At 44.8% G+C, this 20,396-nt stretch overlaps 1 protein-coding gene across 1 annotated transcript in view; it reads left to right on the top strand.

The window, feature by feature from the left end:
* Positions 1-20,111, top strand: part of LOC147679622 (zona pellucida sperm-binding protein 3-like) — a 32,672-nt gene extending 12,561 nt beyond the window's left edge. The window contains exons 5-10 of the mRNA XM_086944734.1: positions 12,015-12,195; positions 18,681-18,789; positions 18,989-19,080; positions 19,258-19,349; positions 19,591-19,749; positions 19,909-20,111. Coding sequence (XP_086800860.1) covers positions 12,015-12,195; positions 18,681-18,789; positions 18,989-19,080; positions 19,258-19,349; positions 19,591-19,749; positions 19,909-20,096 — 821 coding nt within the window. The 3' untranslated portion in view covers positions 20,097-20,111. The remainder of the gene's footprint in view (positions 1-12,014; positions 12,196-18,680; positions 18,790-18,988; positions 19,081-19,257; positions 19,350-19,590; positions 19,750-19,908) is intronic.
* The last annotated feature ends 285 nt before the right edge of the window (positions 20,112-20,396 follow it).

Consider the following 20,396-nt stretch of genomic DNA (forward strand, 5'->3'; position numbering starts at 1 on the left):
GGTTGTCAAACTATCACAGAGCTTTACAGCCACTCTCGATTCTGTCCAAATGTCCATCCTTCCTGAAGCTGCCCCGTTGGTGGCTGATTGTACAAAAAGGCAACATATAAAGTTTGTGGTTGGCACACATGGAGCTTACTGGAGTCCAGCAATTGCAACGCCAGCTTTCACGCAACATTTAGCGACCAATACATTGTGGTCTACTTGCCTACTATGAGCTACAAGACTCACAAGGACCCACTGTAGGTGTGCAGTGCTAATCTTGCTCATCTTTCTAGTTCCTCTGTACATGTGCTGATTGCCTTGTTCAAGAGCAGGTAATCTTAAAGCTAACCAGTGGAGGTTGGTGGCCCACAAAAATGGTGAGTCGACATAAATAAAATGAAACCAGATACGATTAAACATTTACATTTTAATAAAAAAAAGTTCCACTTACCTTTTTTAGCCTGCAGCAGGTCCTCTGTTTTCTGGCCGGCTCCGGACTCTTCCAGCGCGAGGTCTGCAGCTCCTTATCTTAATCAGATGCTGCTCTCAATTCTGCATGAGAGAAGTGTTTGGATTGGCTGGAGCCGGATGCTTCTGCGCTCTGAAGAGCAGTGAAGGCCTATGCCTGCTCCCCAAACCGGCTATCTGACAGCCTGGTTGGATAGGTTGAATTGCGCATGTCTGACCGTAATGTAGAATAAAAGAAATCCCGTAGGGCAGTGGTTCCCAAACTTTTTTGTCCCGTGGCTCCCTTGTCCAAATTGGCAGTTGGCCGTGGCTCCCCACCGTTTTTTTACCCGCGCATCGGGGTGCCGCAGCGCACACTTTGGGAACCACTGGTCTACATGAAGAATCAAGCCTAGACGTGATGAAGGATTCAGAGAGTAGCCATCACCATAAAACTTTATTTGCAATCACAAAGATCTTATAAAGTACATGTCAATGCATACAACACCATCATAGAGTAGTATAAAGCACTCCCACTAAAAGTAACCAGGCTAGAGAAAGGCTCAAGGAGCTCTGTGGCGTTACAAGAAGTGTACGTGGGATGGGCGTCCGCAGAAATGTTACCAGGGGGCGCACATTTTTAACTTCATCACCACCCCTTGCACCCTTCTCCCCTCTGCCTTACACCCTTCTTGCCGTACCCCTTGCACCCTTCTCCCCTCTGCCTTGCACCCTTCTCCCCTCTGCCTTGAACCCTTCTCCCCTCCCCCTTGCACCCTTCTCCCCTCTGCCTTACACCCTTCTCGCCGTACCCCTTGCACCCTTCTCCCCCCTGCCTTGCTCCCTTCTCCCCTCTGCTTTGAACCCTTCTCCCCTCCCCCTTGCACCCTTCTCCCCTCTGCCTTACACCCTTCTCACCGTACCCCTTGCACCCTTCTCCCCTCTGCCTTGCACCCTTCTCCCCTCTGCCTTGCACCCTTCTACCCCCTCTGCCTTGCACCCTTCTACCCCCTCTGCCTTGCACCCTTCTACCCCCTCTGCCTTGCACCCTTCTACCCCCTCTGCCTTGCACCCTTCTACCCCCTCTGCCTTGCACCCTTCTACCCCCTCTGCCTTGCACCCTTCTCTCCCCTCTGCCTTGCACCCTTCTCTCCCCTCTGCCTTGCACCCTTCTCTCCCCTCTGCCTTGCACCCTTCTCTCCCCTCTGCCTTGCACCCTTCTCCCCTACACAGGACGCACTGGCGATCCAGGGGGGGGGCAAGTAATCCCCCTTGCCCCCCTCTGCGGACGCCCATGGCTCTGATTAACCCAAGATTGCTCACCAGATCCCATCTACCCAGTGTTTTAAGTGGGCTGGGTCCCTATCAAGCTCTCCATTTTTGCCTTAAGATGAAAAAACAATCTTAACTCTGTAGCAGTCACTTCACTGCCTTTGAGGTAACACCAAAGAGACTCGTTATAGTTCTTTCAGTCTCATCATAAGGTTTCTTATGAAAAATAATAATAGTTTTTAAGTAAATCGTCGAAGAATAAACGATACGCCCATCTCTGAAAGAGTAGTTTGTCTTCAAGGAAAAATGTCACTTGCTGATTCCCGTTTCACCACGAATGAAGGACGTGTCTCTCAGTAAATGTATTTCTGTCAGAGACCTGCAGGTTTCTCATGGCGCTCAAAAAACAATCCTCCACTTGCGAGGGGCGGTGGGGCGGGGGGGATGAGCTATCCCCAAGGAAGGGCTACAATAAAATAAACTAACCCACCAGAGACCCCCAGGACCCTGCCCTACTCAACTCCCGTCCTAATACTTTACACTGCCCCTGGGGGTGCTTTCTCCTACCGGAGTCTAAACATCGTCATAGGCTCAAGGTGGTATGACCTAGCATTGAGGGCCCCGAACAGTGGTGAGGGACACACGTTTCACCATCAGACATTCATTTCACGGGTCACCAGGAGAGGATGTGGCTAAACGACTAGAGCGGCCGAATTTAAAGCTGGGGAACTGGGTTCAAGTCTCCACAGGGATGCGCAACACAGTGTGATTCTGGGCAAATCACTTAATCTCCCCGTGCCTAAAAATGAATGTGTCCGTCTGTAACGCAATTGGTGCTAATGTAAAGTGCTCTGATGCCTTTGGATGGAGTTTGCGCTATATAAAACTGAAAAAAAATACTTGGTAGGGTGTCTTGTGGTGCTTTTGGGGAGCATTAAATCAGATGACGTAGTAAAATTACAAAGAGCACGGCGTAAGAGGCTTTTCACATCACCATAAATTCATAAACGGCCTCTGAAGACGTTTAACCAGTAGGCGCTTTATACAGTGCTATATGTGAAGCTGTTTGTGTTCCGCGGTGCGCATTGTGCCTACATGAAACAGTGGAGCTGGCAGAGTGCGGCTGCATCAGGGCATAGGCCTCGTCCTGGGCCGAGCTCTAGAGGACATAAAAAGAAGAACTTCAAGAATCTGTTTGAGGTCACCTACCAAGAGTCAAAGGTGAGCTGCACCTGCATTAGTTCAGAATCACCTCGTGTAAGGAAGGCTAAGGGACCCCTACGCCTTAGGAGTGACCACTCATCTGGGCCCATTAGCAGTAATTACAGAGTGCACCACCCCCAGACATTGCCTGCACGATGGACCTCCCTTCCTACAGATTTACAACCCCCCCCAATCAGCGCCCCCCCTTTCAGGACAGAGCTAGGCGCTCTAACAAACAGGCTCATGTCCTTCACAGCGCCTGGGTGTCCATAATTCTATATTTTTTTTACCTTTTATATTTTAAATCAGGATCCAAACTGAGGTTCACGTTCTCATGACCTGCATTGTATGCAATACTAGGTATCTGTACAATTTAATGTATTGTTTATTATTTATTGTTTAAAAGTTATTTAGATTTTACTTGATTTTCTCTGTCCCAGGAAATGAGTCAGCACAATGCTTAAACATATCTAAGTCTTGTCTCACAGCATAACAAACATATTGATACTTTCTGACACTCCCTATTTTTGTCCTAATCTGTTTTCTGTGTCGTTGCCTCTCTCTCTCTCTCACACTTGCCTATCTCTTGGTGCCTTTGTCTTTTTATTTTCCATCTCTCTCTCTCCTTCTTATGTGCGCTTACTCTCAGTTACACGTGAAGTGTGTGTCTCACTCCTGTCCGAGCCCGCCGAATGACGGACGACTAGGGCTGTTGGTAGCAATTTCCCACAATGTGCCCGCAGCGCCCCTGGCACCTCATTACGGCGCACTGGGGAGCCGCGGCGCACAGTTTGGGAACCACAGCCGTAGGGTAACCCATTCTGTGCGTCAAAAGAGAAAAATTCTCTGGGTGACGACTTGTGCTATACCTCATTCACTTTCTTCTCTCACCATTCAACCTACGGTAAGTATGTGCCATATATAATTGAAGGACAAATTGCACCACATATAACTCAAAGGCAACTATACAGATTGAACATTATATCACATTTATTTCATTAAAAAAGAATTTTGAATTCATCAATTTAAAAAGAACTGCATCTTCAGTTCAACATATTAAAAACAAAGCAAGAAAATAACAATTACATTTCATAATAGAACTACTAGTAGAAACAGTGTAGCAGCAGAAGAGTTCCAAAAACAGACCAAACTAATTAGTCTTGAAATTTAACACCTCTATTCACAAAAAGATATAACTCGCATTGCCAGATGGCTTGTACATTTTTCCTCCTTATTCCAACAATGCTGAGTAGTTAGAATGTGTATATAGTTGGGGCGTCGACGCGTTTCGATGGTTTTCTTAATTTATTCCATCTTTATCCTGACCAAATAATGACTCTCTTTATCAATTGTTTCAAGCATAAACCTATAAAACATAATCACTATTGAACTCTGAGATACAGGCATGGCTTATAGTTCAATTAGTTTAACTATTCAGTTACATAAAATCAATCTGACACTATATAGCTAAATGTAGCCTATAAATCATACTCATTTTTTAAATAAAATTTCACGGTTGCCCGGGCAGGTGTATCGCAATACATAGTGAAAATATATTGGCTACTTCACTTTACTCTCTCGTCTCGGGTTGGTATTTATCTCCTAATGTATGGCTTAATCACAGACCTTCCTATCTCACAGATTCATAACATGACATCTTCAATTCACACACTCTCCTCCTATCCGTCATTCATACATGTTAGCATGTTCTAACGAGCTAGCCGTGGCTTAGTGTATTGCCACCGATTTAGTTAATCTCACCTTAAGAACACCAGGATAATGGCCTTTATATTCCTACGGCTCCTCTGTTTTCTGTAAGGTGTCGTGGGACATGTGCGTACGGTCCAGGGCCTCCATGCTGCATGGTGGCAGTTGACGGTGGGTTGAAGATTTTGGGCTACTAACTTGCCCAAGCAAGCTTCTTAGCAATTGAGTCCATGTGCTCTGAAGAGGAGGCCAGCTCACAGACCCTTTTAGTCTGTTGGCTGGGCTCTGGAGACCTTCTCAAGCAGGACATGGCAGGCACAGTTCTCTCCTTTGCTAGTCACCAGATTCAGCAGGTGCAGTCCACACTGGTGCAGCCTTTGCTGGATCCACAGTGCAGCAGAGCAATCTTTGGTGCTCCTTCCAGTCCAGTCGAGATTGAGTTTGGGGTGCCAAGTGTACCCTTATTTTGCTCAGAAAATGCCTTAAGAGCAGGATGCAGTGGTTAGCCAATGGGCTGCCAGGATCCCTCCCGCCTGGACCACAACCTGCAGAGTGACATTTGGGCCACCCAGGGAGCACCATTCTGCCCACTTTAGTATGTCAGGACCCCTCTTCCGGCTAGTGGATCTCCCTTGGCCTAGAGGTGTGGCAACCAAGAGGGCTATATGCCCCTAGAAAACCAGTTTGGCAACGTTTCCCACCCACTCCAGTCCCAAGCACCAGCCTATCTACCTAAACAATAGAGCAGCCCCTCTCCCAAGTGTTTCCCGTTCGGCCTTCAAAGGCAGCTTTGCTTTTGAAGCTTGCCTTTTGGACTAACACCTGTATTGCTTCCTGCAGAGGGAGGGGACATCTCCTTCCAGAGCACCCCCATTGTATCCTTTCCTGTGAGTCGGTAGCACATCTCCCCAGGAGGGCAGAAAGCTGTCACTGCAACAGGATCCCATGTGCAATCAAGTAAGGGCACAGGGAACTAAAGGCAAAGTGGAATTTGCTAAAGTTGGACATTGCAACGTAATGAGTTGTTCTATACCTTGGCTGACCTACATTTGGTGCACTATTCCAGTGTTGCAGCTGATGGGTCAGCATATAACTCTCTGTACTTGCCAATAGGGTGACCAGCTTTCCACAACAAAACTTTTTTACCACCAGGAAAATGTAATACATTTTTGCCCATGAGATGCACCGTGCCTTAGGACTTGACAGGCCTGCCACAGGTGTGTCTTCCACATATGCCAGGGGAAAGATGGACTTTGCAATTAATTTCAAGGGCAAAGTTGGGCCAGCAGTTTAAACTGCTCTACCAGCCTGAAAGGGCAGGCTAAGAGTCTTATTTTACTCCTGTCACACAGTGGCGCAACCTGTGCTGCAATCCTTGTGGATGACCCTTGCATGCACTGGACACCATTTACTAGGGGCTTGCAGTAAAGGTAGTTTAGCCATTTGGGTATGAGCCAATTCGAGACAAGTTTTAGGGTAAGGGTACAGGCACAGAGGCATGGTTAGCAGGCGTCTGAACTCTAGTAAAAAAAAAGTAGCATCAGTCCAAAAAACGTGGGGGTGACTGAACAGAGAAAGAAATTTCCTTACAAAATGTGAATAACTTTGTCCTGTCAAAGTGAGTTGATGCTTTGACAAAATCTTTACTTTTTAAAAAACTAATGCTGGAAATAGATTTTTGTTAAATTTGTAATTGACACTGGAACTGTTTGTGGGGCAATCTTGTGGGAATTGTGCTGCATGCACTTTTGCACTTTGTGAGGATCTTGGTTGTTTTCTGCTGCAACAGCTGTCATTTTGACCCGTTGCTGGGTAGTGGCGTGCTTTAGCTCCATGCCGGCACTCAAAGTGGGCAGGTGCATGGACACGCTGCTAGTGTGTCCAAAGGCATGTCAGTCTGTGCCCGTCCATACCTGGACAGCGCCAGGGGCCAGGATCCCTGGTTGTAGTGATCCTGGTCGGCTCCAATATTCTTCAAGAAACTTTGGTCAATGGCCCCTACTATGTCAATTAAGTGTAAACACTTGACCCAGGCGAGCCCCAGTTGTGGCAAATGTTGATTTTTCTCCCTTTACCTCACAGGGGTTGGCTGACTTTCTGCTATCTCCCAAGGTTACGCAATTGACAGAAGATTGGCAGCCGCACAGGGGTGGGATTGCTATTATCTTTTACCGAAGCTAGATGTATGCTTCCAGAGCTAGCCATCTCAGGAAGCAAGGCAGCGTTCTTCTCTTACCTTGTCCAGCAAATTTACCTTAGCCGGATTTTTGATCTCCCAGTTGTGGCGGCTAGTTTTCCATCCTCTAACAGATCTCATGTCCTCTTACATCCCATCCAATGCTACTCTAATTTTAGTTATTGAAAGCCTTAATCTCCACTTTGACATGTCCTGCGGCAGCTTCTGATTGCAGATTTGGAACCCTTCAACTTTTACATATGGTGGTCACCACGCACAAACAAGGTCATATTCTAGACACTGTTTTTTCGAACTTAACTAGTTGATCAAGTTGATCAGTGGATTGACCATTTTGCCATACCAATACAGGTCCCTGTTGTCTCTTTATCTATACCTGCTCAAGGACAGTCCGAAAGGATTCCGAAATGGGCAAGGATGACCATGGCCAACTTTTATTCAGGCCCTGGCCTTGACTAGCCCTAGGCAGTACCAGATTGTTAATTTAGCTACCTCAGAAGATCAGATAGCTAGGGTACTAGATCGAATTGCCCCAAGGGTTGACCATACTGCTAAAAGGTCTAAACCCTCGGAGGAATGGTTTTAGTGATCTACTTGCATTAAAAAAAGCACTGCAAACACCTAGAGGCCAGGAAGAGGTGTGGCGCAGCTGCCAGGGTGCCGGACTCCGGACCACAGGGTTCACGGGTGGCACCATGTGAATCTGGGCAATAGCTCGCTTAATCTTCCCGAAGGCCCCAAGTGCCGGGAAACCATTTCAGAGGTAGCTGTGCACTTTACAAATCCAAGGTTATTATAACTTTGAACCCTCCCACTGATAAGGCCAATATCAGGCAGCCTTGAAGGGATACCACATGCGTATTAAGGTGACTCCCCATGCTTTCTATGCCAGCAAAATTGAGGTAGCCCAAATTTCAACTAAAGGTTTTTTACATTGTCAAATATCTATCCTCCTTCGATGGTCAGTGGCTTATATGCTTTCAGACGAATGATGTAATGCAATTGCTCAGTTTTTGGTAATAAGGCTGAGTCTATTTACTCTACGTTCCCTGAGGTGTCCAGGAAAATCCCATGCTGCAGCTTGTGATTTGAAACGCTGTTGAATTGTTTGAAGCCTTTCGACTTTGGATGTCTTCTTAGGCAGCAGTTGTCTGGTTCTCCATGTGACCCTACTGCTCCAAGGGTTCTGGAACGAGGAATATCAGTGATTGTACCTATGCTCTGTGACCTTTTGAATCCCTCATTTGAGGGAGGTAAGGTCAATCAACAGTGCGAGCACGCCACTGTGGTGCCTCTAAAAAAAAAATAAAAAAATTCTCTGGATCCATCTAAGCTTAAACATTTTAGGCCAATATCGTTGCTCTCTTTTGCCTTTAAGGTGATATAAAAAATGGGTAAATCAGTAGCTTTCCATCTTTGAGACCAAGAGCTTCACAAGACTCAGTCAGGCTTTCGCCCCCTGTATAGCATAGTCTGCATTGCTTCTAGCATCAGAGTCCATCTGTCAAGTCATGGACCAGGGTGATACAGTGGCAGTGCTTTTAGATCTTAGTGCAGCTGTCGATAGTGTCCCACAACCTCACGTTTGAGTGGTTGTGGATATGCGGTGTCTGGTACACGACCTTGCAGTGGTTAGCCTCCTTTCTGCAGGACTAATCCTTTCAGGTTTAAAGCCTTTTCTATCCCAGTCCAAGGTTTTCCCACTGCAGCATGGGGTGTCCAAGGGGCCTTCCTTATACCCTGCATTATTTAATATGTATCTGCGCCCCCTGGCTTATCGTCTAGTACTATGGATATAATCTTTCGTATGTGGATATGCAATTGGTTATCACCTTGTCACAGAATGAAACGGACACTGCTGCGCTGTTAAGGGCCTGTTTTGGAGATGGCCCGGTGGATGGACCTCTGTTGTCCTAAACGGAATGCTGAAAAAACTGAGGCCTTTATATTGGGGGACCAGTCATCTTTGGTCCTCTCTGGTGGGCAGACTTGCTCGGCCCTCTGCCTCTTCCTAAGCCAAGAGTCAAGAAATTGGAGATCTGGTTTGATGTCAAGCTCTCCTTCAATAATCAGATCACAGCCCTTGCAGGCAGTAGTGGCTGGTATTTAATGGCAGTGGGTGGCAGGTCACGGGGAGAGGGTGAAGAAAAAGAAATCTACACTTATCTGTATGCGGTCTGCTGCTCTGATGACAGAAGTCTGCAGTGGAACTGGCGTGGGAATTGGATTTGGGAGAATCTTTTCCTATCTCTTTGTGGCAAGATATATGGAATAAGATACGGAAGTCTTCTAGAGCAGCCAATACTACCCAAACGTTATTTTATTTATGATCGCCTTATGCTCACTCCTGCCAGATTGAATACAATAAATTCTTCTCTTCCCTCCAAATGTTGGTCCTGCTCGGAACTACGGGCAGATTTGAAACATATGCTCTTTTTATGCCCACTGGTTCGTGTTTTTTGGTTTAAAGTTTGGCAACAACTTACTATTTTTTTCTACTGATTTCCCCTTTTTTTTTTTACACATTTTCCTGGGTAGCCTCTCAGATATATAGTCCTCCTATGAGTTTAACACTTCTATTGTTGACCTTCTCCTAGCAGTAGCGTTTCAACAAATTTACTAAAGCATGGAAAGATACGTCGTCCATCTCCTTTCAGGCCAGGTGGTGTGGTGTTTGTTTCTATCATAGGTTAGATAGAGCATATGTTTATCCTGTTACGATCGCTATCAAGCGTGATTTGTTATGGTTACCCATTACTACTTTCTTAGATTCCTCAGCCAAATCCTCCATGCTTCATTCCCCTCGTACTTAACCCTTTTGATGCTGATGACGAGCTCAACTCGTCATCACCCATGGGTGTCGTGTGCTGATGACGAGCTGAGCTCGTCATGGTGCCACTAAAATGGCATTTTCCAGCACAGGGGGGGGGGGGGGAACGCCTAGCAGCCATGTGGTTAAGAAGTACCCAAACCCCATGATATGTTCTTGTTTATTCCTATGCTTCTATGTATGCATTTTTCATTATTTTTATACAATTTTTTCTTTGGATTATTGCAAGTTTTCTTTCAACATGTTGCATTTCAAATATTGATATTGTAATTTCTTTGCTGAGTTTCCTTTTTTCTTTCTCCCCCCCCCTTTTTCCTTTTCTTCTTTCTTTCTCGTTTTCTTCTTTCCTCTCCATATAGTTTTTACTTGCATTGTTTTTTGAATAGCAATATTGTATCTTTATTTCATTGCATTCTTGTACCCAATAAAGTTTTCTTAAACTCAAAAAATTAGTTATACAAATTGATAAAATGCTGTGCACTGAGCTGGCTCCAGTCGAGGCCAGCATGACTTGCAGGTGGGGGAGGGGGGGTCGTGCAGGAAAATGCAAAGAGCACATAACTGGTTTAGTCGGCCCCAGAGGGCTGATCAACCAGTTGAGGTCCACAGCATTGGGTAAGCCACTACTGCCTGACCCACCAGCCCCCTTCTGTTTTCTTGCAGTGCGAGAAGCCGAAACAAAACGGTATTTAAAATACCATTTTATGTTTCTGCTGCTTGCACTGCGAGAAAGCGGTGGGGCAACGCTCCTCCGCCCTAATAGAGCCGCCCCTGGCTGGCTTTTGGCTTCCGTCTATGGACACTCTGGCTGACAATTTGACCCAGTGATCAAGCCTGGTACCCTGTATCTGCTTTTCGGTTACTGCTGCTCCAGTGAGCCCCTTTGCTGCAGGATTACAAGTAATTGGCAAGATCCTGACCTCACCTAGGATTGTTGCTTCGGTGAAGTCCGAAGGAAATTTACTTGCAGAATTTCCATCATTTCGATTATTTTCTCACCCTCTTGCCTTTTTCAGTTGCTGAGAAACCAAAGAATAGGACCCAAGCCCTGCCCCACCAGTCTCTACTTGGTCTGAGAGGGAAGCCGCTGTGAAAACTCAGTGTAGTCTCCTATTTAAAGTTGTTTCGTAGTTCTATCAGGAAATGAAGAAACTATGCAAGTGATGTTTGAACAATGGCTCGGTGCCCCAACATCCAGCAAAATCCCAAGTGCAAAAGCGATGAAACCTATAGGTTGAGGATATCCACTTCACAGATCAGTGGGAGGATTGGATACATAGTTACTAATGTTTAAGAGGACTAAGCATTTGTGTATATAATTTCAAATATGCTAAAGGTTTTCTTATATACATCACCACAATATATTAATAAATCATATGAAGTGACAATTGTCCACTGTAAAAGGCAGGTAGATGTCATGTACATTTAGAGAGGTTGACTGCCTGAGGGACAAAAACATCATAACCTTGATTATACTGTTAACATTGTTTTGCCTACATTTATCAGACTCCACTTCAGGAATTATTTGATGTTCTGTATGTACCGTATCTTGTAGTGTTTGAAGATGGATCTTGATCACTGACTGGAAAATCTTTTTAAAAGAGGTCCAGAAAGTGTAAGCAGCCAGGTGCAAACCCCTAGTCCCTTGCCCCAGGTGTTACCCTCATTGCTCAGTGCTCATCCCACTTCCAAAACCCCAGTGAAACTCCTGCCAAGCGGTACCCTGTCGCCATGTAGTCTCTGCAGAGTGGAATGACCTTTAAAAGCCCTCTAAGCCTCTGCATTCCACAGCCTCATGAGCTTTGAGCCTCAGAGCTCTGGATCCGAGTTCTGATGTATCACTGGCTAAGATAGCAATGGGAGGATTAATGGAGATGCCTCATGTTGGTATATTTGCAAAAACTGTAGCCAGATTAGAGACTCGACATGCTTGTTACATCCTCCATGAGGTCACAGACCTGTATATTTACTGCAGTCTTATTTGCTGCATGTGACCCAAGCAAGCACTCGTATTGAGCCAATCAAAACGATCCATTAGGCCATGAAACATTGCAGAGATCCAGCAAGCATGAATTTGGGTAGTAGCACACTGGTTGGGCCACATGCATTAGGCACTTAAATGTGTTGGGCTATGGACATCATCAATAAGACTTGTAAACTGCATCACACCCGATGTGCTATGGTGTGCCACCGGCCCTGTTCATGTGCCACCTGCAAAGGTAGATACATATGTTTTGTTTTTATTCTACGTGTCTAACATGTAAAACTTTCAACAAACTGCAATTTAAATTGTAAAAACCACGTCAAGCCTTTCTGTGTTGGCAATTTGTAAATGGAGGCTTGGTTTGAAGCTGTTCTCGTTTTGTTCCCTGACAGCGGATTTCAGTGCTCCTTCAAGCACCAGCACGTATTCGCTTGGGTCCAATATCAACATCGAGCTTTCCTTGCAGAGCGCCTTCCACCAGCCCATGCAGATCTATGTAGACGAGTGCACAGCTGCTCCTAGCCCTGACCTGGAGACTGCCACGGTGACGTACAGCGTTGTCAATAACCATGGGTCAGTATCATTCTCTTCATTCCATGAACACAGCCAGGAGCTGAAGCCCCCAGCAGCACTTTGAAGTAACGCAATGTTCAGGTGGCCTTGGATGTTCGCTTTGAGCAAGTCAAGTGGAGATGAGGTGCCTAGATGGTGTTTGCAAGAGGCGCTTTGTACAGAGCTAGGGATATGCACAGTAACGCTGCTGGAAATGCCCCGGATCTGATCCGAGGTGCAGATGGACGTAAATAGGGGGATGGGGGGTGGATTTATAAACTGTTATAATTTAAACCTATAATTTAAATAGGGGATAGGGCAGTTTGTTCCTTGTGCTCAAACACCCCCTGCCACAAACGAGAACAAAAATATGTAAACCGAACACTAAAACGTGCAGTGACATTATTACCAGGAAATTAGCAATCATAACAAATGTTTTGACAATTTGCATGCCATATATAGGCTAGAATAAAAGGCATATCATACATTACTCGCATTACAATACACAGTATGGAGTTTCACTGGAACAGCAGGAGTGCTGGGCAATCGTTCAGGTGGATCAGGTTATTCTTTTATGGTACCACCAGGTATAGGTCGCAGCCAGTATGACTTTGAGATGCAAATCCTGTGCGCCTACCTGGACCATTACACCAGGTTAACCATGCGAACACTTTTGCGTATTTTATTGATTTCATTTTCCTAGCCCAAAGTCCAAAAAAATACCTTAACTCATGCAATCATTAAATGGACCTAAAAAACAATGTTAAAGTTAGTCTGTTCTCAAATTAGTTACTTTTCCATTGCAAGGAAAATACCAAAATGTTCATTTTCCTAAGGTGAATTGCGTTAGGATTAAAACGTCTGTACTTTAATAATAGTCACAATGATGCATGGTTCAAGTTTAATAATTAAAAAAAATTGAATAGCGATGCATAGTGGTATGTTTACCCTGAGGACCTTGTAAGCAACTACTTGCATTTCTTTGATATTACTTGAAACCCTTTTTTGTCCAGGGTGGACCCCAGTCTGCTTTTACAAAGTAGCACTACTTAGTTTGGAATCTGACAAATGTAAATGATTCAGATGACATTGGAGGCCCAAACTAATCTCTTGTGCCATCATTCGATATTTTAATATTAAATAGTAACTTGTCTACATAAAATAACCTTCCTATCGATTCCAGGTAGCACAGAAGGAATACATAAAGAAAATTAATTATTATCCTAACCAATCCTACTTTTCAGACATTCCACAGAAAATGTACCGCCTTCATGATTCTAGGTACAACAAGAATTGTTTGCCTTATCTTCTATAGATCCGGAGAAGTGAGCAGCTATGTCGGGTTTCTGGGTCCATGTGTAATTTACTACTTCAGTCCATGTTTTTAGATCTCGCACCTGGCGACGCAGCTCAAAGCGCTGTCACCAGCGAGATCTATTGTTGCTGATATGCCGCGGAAGTGGGACCGGAGATGGTTACGCCCAGGGGCGATGGGAGCTTGTGCACACGCATGTACAGTCACACTGTGTGCACATCTCCTGTTCCACTTCGAGGCAAGTCCTCGCAAGCCTCATGCAGCAATACTTTTACTTTCCCTTCCCCCCTGATCAGTAGCAGTACTTCTGGGGTTCTTACCTCCGAGTCTTCTTTAAACCTGCGGCGGGGTGGAAACTGAATATTCGTATTCTCCATGTCCCCGAGCCTATCTGGTGTGCAGGGTGTAAGAAAGGCGTCGGAGTTCGGCAGAGCGGGTATGGCGGTGATGCAGGTGACTGTTCCTTGTGATCCAGCGCAAGAGCAGCTAGCAATTCTAATTCAGCTGCCATGTTTTTGCTTTTGGCGCTTTGGCGGTCCCCTCCCTGGGCCGCACGAGCTGCGCATCACCCACCCGAGTACGGCGAAGTCTGCAGGCGCCGCCGATGTGCACGCTTGCGGCGTGCCTACAACGTGCGCATGGCACTCTTTCACTTTCCCTTGTTTTTTAAAAAGTTTTTATTCCAGACCATCTTCAAATTGGCAATTGTGACAGTTAACAGACAATCATCTCACATTGGTGCAGTTCTACATGGTCAAATATAAAGTTCATATAATAGCAATAGTACATTATATCCTTCATATCAGTTTCTACAATTCCTCATTCCCTTCCCTATCCTCACCCCCCCCCCCCCCCCCCTCCTTCTAAATCCATCTGAGCTGTCTGCGTCAGACTCCGGCAGCGGGTCACATAAGTCTCTTCGGAATGCATTCCAGGCCACCCAGATTTTAGTCCATTTTCGCGGGCTTCCCCTGGCTGCATACACTGTGCGTTCGGTGATCATAGCAAGATCCATGTTCCTGCACCAGGTTGTCAGCGAGGGCAGGTATGTCGCACCCCATTTCTGAGCTATATCCCTTTTAGCAATCATGAGGCCTAGCGTGACCCAAGTCTGTCTGGCATGTGAGATCATTGGGTTCCCATATATTTGAGGCATTTTCATGGTTGTGGCAGAAGGGAAACCTCCAGTGTTTGTGATATTGTGCATAACACCTGGCGCCAATATTCTACTATTGCTGGACACTCCCATTTGGTGTGGATAAAAGTACCTTCCTCCCCGCACCCTCGAAGGCAAAATGGATGTTGTGCCCTTTGTAGTTTGTGCAAGGTGGTTCTGGTATAGTTTATGCGATGTAGGATTTTAAGCTGTACTAGCCTAAGCTTGGTAGAAATTCCCACCTCAGGGGACACCAGGGCTTCTATCCATTCTGTGTCTTCCATGTCTCCCACCTCCGCCACCCATTTCTCCTGTAGTGTGACCGTGGGGTCTGGTAGATTGAGTAACTTCCGGTACGTAAGTGACCGGGCACGTTTCAGCATGTAGTCAGTAAGTAAACGGTCTTCTAGCGGGGAGGTCACCGGGACGTCAGTATCCGGCGGGAGTGCCGACAACAATGCATGTCTAATATGTATGTATCTGTTTCATTCGGGCCCAGGCCACATTGCTGTTTCCCTTGTTTTTGTTGCAGTTTTATTCAGTACAATCTCGACCCGTAGGTGTTGGAGTGCTTTACATGAGCACTGGTTTCAAGATGCATGGTAAAATTCATTTTTATTTACAGTTTTTACACAGCGCGATCTTGACCAATAGGTATTAGAGTGCTTTACATGGGCACTGGTTTCATGATGCATGGTAAAATTCATTTTTATTTAGTTTTTACACAGCGCGATCTTGACCAATAGGTATTAGAGTGCTTTACATGAGCACTGGTTTCATGATGCATGGTAACATTTATTTTTTGGTAGCATCTCAGCGCTAATCTGATCGGTCTCACCGAAAGCGCACAACTTCAGCTGCATTTTTTGACTCCGCATCGCTAATCATCCTTTTTCCGTTCCCAATCCCAAGCCTTTATTTATCAACATTTAGGGCCGCACCCTGGCATTCAGCTTGTCACAATTGATAGTCCGTTCAGAAAATGTAATTTAACATGGACTGTTCATTTTCAAAGCACCTTCCTTCACTTTAACATTTCACTTCATTGATTTTTTTTCAATCTGCATCAAAAAGGAGTGAGAATCTACATGGGAGAGGAAGGTAGAATAATAAACACTAATCTCACTATAGAGCTCTGAGCTACACTGATTTTTACTGTGTACCGGGGCTGTGCTTCTACTCAAACTAAGAACATTTTGACAGTTTCAGACCGCAAATAACACGGAGCTTACATACTTGGATACCAGACACCACTCGTGATTAGGACCCAAATATCAGCTTTAAAATACAATTTGGAAATGCAACCATCTGATTGGCAAACATCAGTTCTTAAAAAAAGCATGATATAAATTCAAAGACAGAAGCAAAACTAAGACCTTCTAGGCATGGCCCCTTCTCTGGAGGCAATCCCTACACAATCCACTCTATAGGAGGTATTTCACAAAGCAAATCAAAAACCTATCCCACCACAGGTATGCAGACATGAACCAGACGAATTGCATGATCATAGATTAATGCGGAGGAAAATCGAACACTGAACAAGCATTGGCATAGCCAATTGGTCTCGCCTTTGGGACCTTATAAGTGTTTTATAGTGATTATCGAAATAGTCTCTCCACTCTGCTCGCTTACATGCTAGACAGAAAGCTGAGAATCTATGTTTATAAACCCACCCTGCTACTTTATTTCCTATATTGTATATGCACGATTAATGAATTGCTGTAAAGATACAATTGGAGAAATCATTACATGGGACATAGCGTTGCTGTATTTACGCAATTCTTTTGCTCCCTAAGATTCTTTCAGACAATCAAAAGCCTATTTAGTGATTTTAATTAACGATAGAAAACTGCACTATTTTATTTAAATAATTGGTGGTGTCCAGTTTCTCTCCTTACAAAAGTGATTAAAAAGCTAGTGGCTGTTACCAATATCTGCTCTTGGGGTGTGGCAAAGTCGTGCCGCTGCCTTTGAGAGGAAATTCTTGACTGGTACTTGCCGAGTATGCCCGGCAGCGCTGTATCACTATGCTGTTAATGCTTTTTCCACAATAACCAGATATGACAGATAAAATGTTTAACTATGTAGATTGTCGGAAGACATCAAAAATCCACGGCGGGCTAATTGCACTGCCGAAGAAAAGGAAGACTAGCATTTGCAATGCAATAGGTCTAGCATTTACGCGTTTTGAGCTATTGACATTGTAAATAACTATGCCTTTTATTGTTTTCCTTTTTAAAACCCTAAATAAAAGACATTGTCATTTACAATGGCAATAGCTTAAACTCGTTTGTACAGGAATGATTACATCTGTTATGATTTTTTGATGTATCACGTACATATTAATTGACAGGGGGAGGTTTTGTTATTGTGAAGACAGACACCCATTACTTAGTGTCACGATTCATCCACGTAAAGCCAATGTTGGAATCAGAACAGTTCATACTGCCTTTTATTGGATCTAACCAATCCAACCAATAATAATAAAACATATAATGTAGTATTAGTGAGTATGCCCAGTTTTATGTCTTTACCACCAAAAATTTCATTGTGTTGTGGCATCAGGCATACATGCCAACATTTTAGAAGATAAAGGTGGGAGATTAGAAAAAAAGAATCGGAAAAATGTATTCTTCCTATTGACTTCTATTGAGTATTAAACTTCACCCCGCGCCATGACAGGCAGCCACTTGATGGTTATTTGAATACTCAAGAGATGGCAAGAAGTGGAAGGGAATGATGGGGCGCGTGATACTGATGGTAAGATGTTTATTTCCTTTTACTGCGGAGGGCTGGAGCGGCCCTCGGCCCTCAGTCAGCCAAGCCTGAAAACCAGGCAGGGCTCTTGTTAGTTATTGGCTGGGCACGCGCAGGCAGCTTCACTGAGATCAGTGCGTTCTGTGGCATAAGAGGAGATCAATCTGGGCTTCAATGCTTTCAAGAAAGATCTGTAAGTTGCCTAATCATAGCTTTGACTAATCACAAAACCAAATAGAAGGCTATTGTACCTGCTCGAAGCACAGCTTGTAGCAGGCGCTACACAGATGTACTTTTTTTTGCAGGTAGCTCGTAGGGTTACAGCTTAAGTTGCGGAAACACTACTGTGGTACAAGTTCTGCAAGTAGTGTCTTATCCCACAAAGCTATTAAGGGCACAGGGTTTTGACAGAAGGTGACCATGAAGGAGAAAGTGGAAGAAGCAAGCAAACAGAATAACTTGAACATACTGTGCCTACTGCAATCGGTGTCTAGTGTCGGAGAGGACTTCTTGACTGGCACTCTGTCTCCACTTATGCGTCTAAGTCCTATAGGCAATGCTGAAGCTGTGTTTCTGTTCCCAATGGTAATTCCCCATTCTCAGTCCCCTAGGCAGTGCTACAGCTGCATCTCTGTTCCCACTGATAATTCTTCATTCTTAGTCCTCTGGCCAGTGCTGCTGGCTAATTCTCCGGTCCTAGTGGTAATTCCTCGTTCTTACTCCTCTAGACAGTGTTGCAGCTGCTTCTCTGGTCTCATTGGCAGTTCCTCATTGCAAGTCCTCTAGGTAGTGCTGCAGCTGTGTATCTGTTTATACACCCACTACAGTACAAACCAAAACACATGGATAAAAGACAGTGTCATTTACAACGCCAATAGCTCTAACTCAGACAAATGCGAGACCTATTGCATTGCAAATGCTTGTTCTTTGACTTGTAATCTGGTTTATTCCTTTCTAAAATAGGACTAAAAGTGCCAGTATTTCAAAGGGGGGAAAAAAACTGACACGGAGAGGCACATTACACGTGGACCTGGGAAACTTGGGAGTTATGAGAAAGCAAAAGCTTCGGAATCAGCACGTGGATTACAGATTATTTTGGAAGACTAAATGCTTTCTTCAAAACCATTATTTCAAGTGATGAGTAGTGTAGCTAGTAGCTTTTAATGTAAACATCCGAGTTTCTGCACCATAAGGAGTCATGGTCTTGCCCAAATCGCTTTCTAAAGAGGGAACCTAGAATAACTGCTTATATATTCACTCTTGCATCCTTTCTTCAAGGTGCCTCATTGATGGAAAAATGGGAGATTCCAAGTTTGTAGCGAGGCCAAGCCCTTCAAGAATCCAACTCTCCCTCCAGGTCTTCCGGTTTGCTGTAGAGAACACTGATGTAAGCTTTGGGTTTTTTTTTGGGCGGGGGGGGGGGGTCATCTGAGGGCTCTTCAGTGGCGCTCAATTGCAATTTAAAAGATGGGCAAAGTAGGGCATGCAGTAGGAAGAGTTGCTGGAAATGAGTCCCTCTCCTTTTATTTAAATGTATTTTTCAAAAAAATATGTGACAAATGCCTAACAGTCCGATTCTCCTACAGGTTTATCTGCATTTCCAGGTGTTAGTTTGGGATCCAAGCGTGCTGTCCGACCCCACTAGGAAGGCGTGTTCATATAACAGAATCACTGGAAGGTAAAATAGTTGGGTCACCTGAAATTTGGACCCTCTTGGCCATGGCTGAACTATTTTAATTGAAGGCATTTTAACGGTCTTTGTGAACAAGCATGGTCATAAAAGCGTTGATTACAAGGTGGGATGGGTGGAAACTGGTTTATGAGTACAATTGATCATCGTGGTTTGTACCTACAGGTGGGAGCTCCTCGATGACCCCGCCTCCAGTTCTGTCTGCACGTGCTGCGAGTCCAGCTGCCCAGCTCCACGCTTTGGGAGAAGCTTGAAGGGTACCATCATGTTCCTACTAAATAATGCCTTAAATAGACCCTGTGCCTTAGCCTCCGCAATGTTTAGTTGTGCATGTTGTTTCTTCACTGTGCAATGGGTACATTTAATCTTGTCCTCACTGCATATGGGAATGCATTCCTGCATTTGTAATGTTCACTGCAAGCTTGAGCTTTCCTGAAGGTGCTTGGGGACTGGTGTTAGGGGTTTATTTTTTTACTTTTTACTTTTGTCCTAAAACAGGTATGGATTCTCCTCTGGCCTCCTCCCCTAACCCAGGTTCAGAGTCTCCACTCGTCCGTACAGTGCGGGTTGGCCCACTGCGGGTTAAGGAGTCTGACCTAAGAGCTGGAAGCTTTGAGTGGAACATGAACAATTGTCTGACCATACACGTTCCTGAAGGTAATGCCTCTGTTAATGGAAGACAAGTGCAATGAAGGGGATTCTTGACACTACAGAAGGCCTATGATCTGCCCATTCTATTGGGGCCTGAAGCAAAAGTTGGTTGCTAATCTCTGGTTTCCATTCCATCTTCACATGTGTGCTCCTCTTATCGTGCAGGACCTCGTAAAGTTTACCTTCCACCTGCTGTTGGAGCCTTACTGATGGAAATGGCCGTGCTGATCCTGCTGTCTATGGGAGTCCATCTGTATAACCGCAAATGGAAGACAAGAACCGGAGAGATGGATTCCGTGGCGGAGAGCGAGAACTCCAGGCTCGTGCTGAATGAAGAGATTGATTCGCAATAAAAATCAGTGAATAATAGTTTGTCCTTTCTTATTTCTGTAAAATTGCTATTTAACGGTCTCATCCAGGATACTCATGTTGACATGTGAAGATATGTAGTGATGCAGTGGCCCTTCATGCCAAGGTGTGCTCTAGGTCATTGTAGCTTGTTTTCATAGCTCGCAATGTAAATCCGTCTGGAGGAGAGACTGACTTTGACTTATTTGTGATATGGTTGTAAAGAGGTTTGTATTACATGGTGCCAAGGCTAAGTCTTCCCATGCTCTAGTAGAAAACTAACCTTGGAGTAAGTTTAGCAGTTC

This window comes from Lissotriton vulgaris, chromosome 11 (genome assembly GCF_964263255.1).
Source record: "Lissotriton vulgaris chromosome 11, aLisVul1.2, whole genome shotgun sequence".
Lineage (NCBI taxonomy): Eukaryota > Metazoa > Chordata > Amphibia > Caudata > Salamandridae > Lissotriton > Lissotriton vulgaris.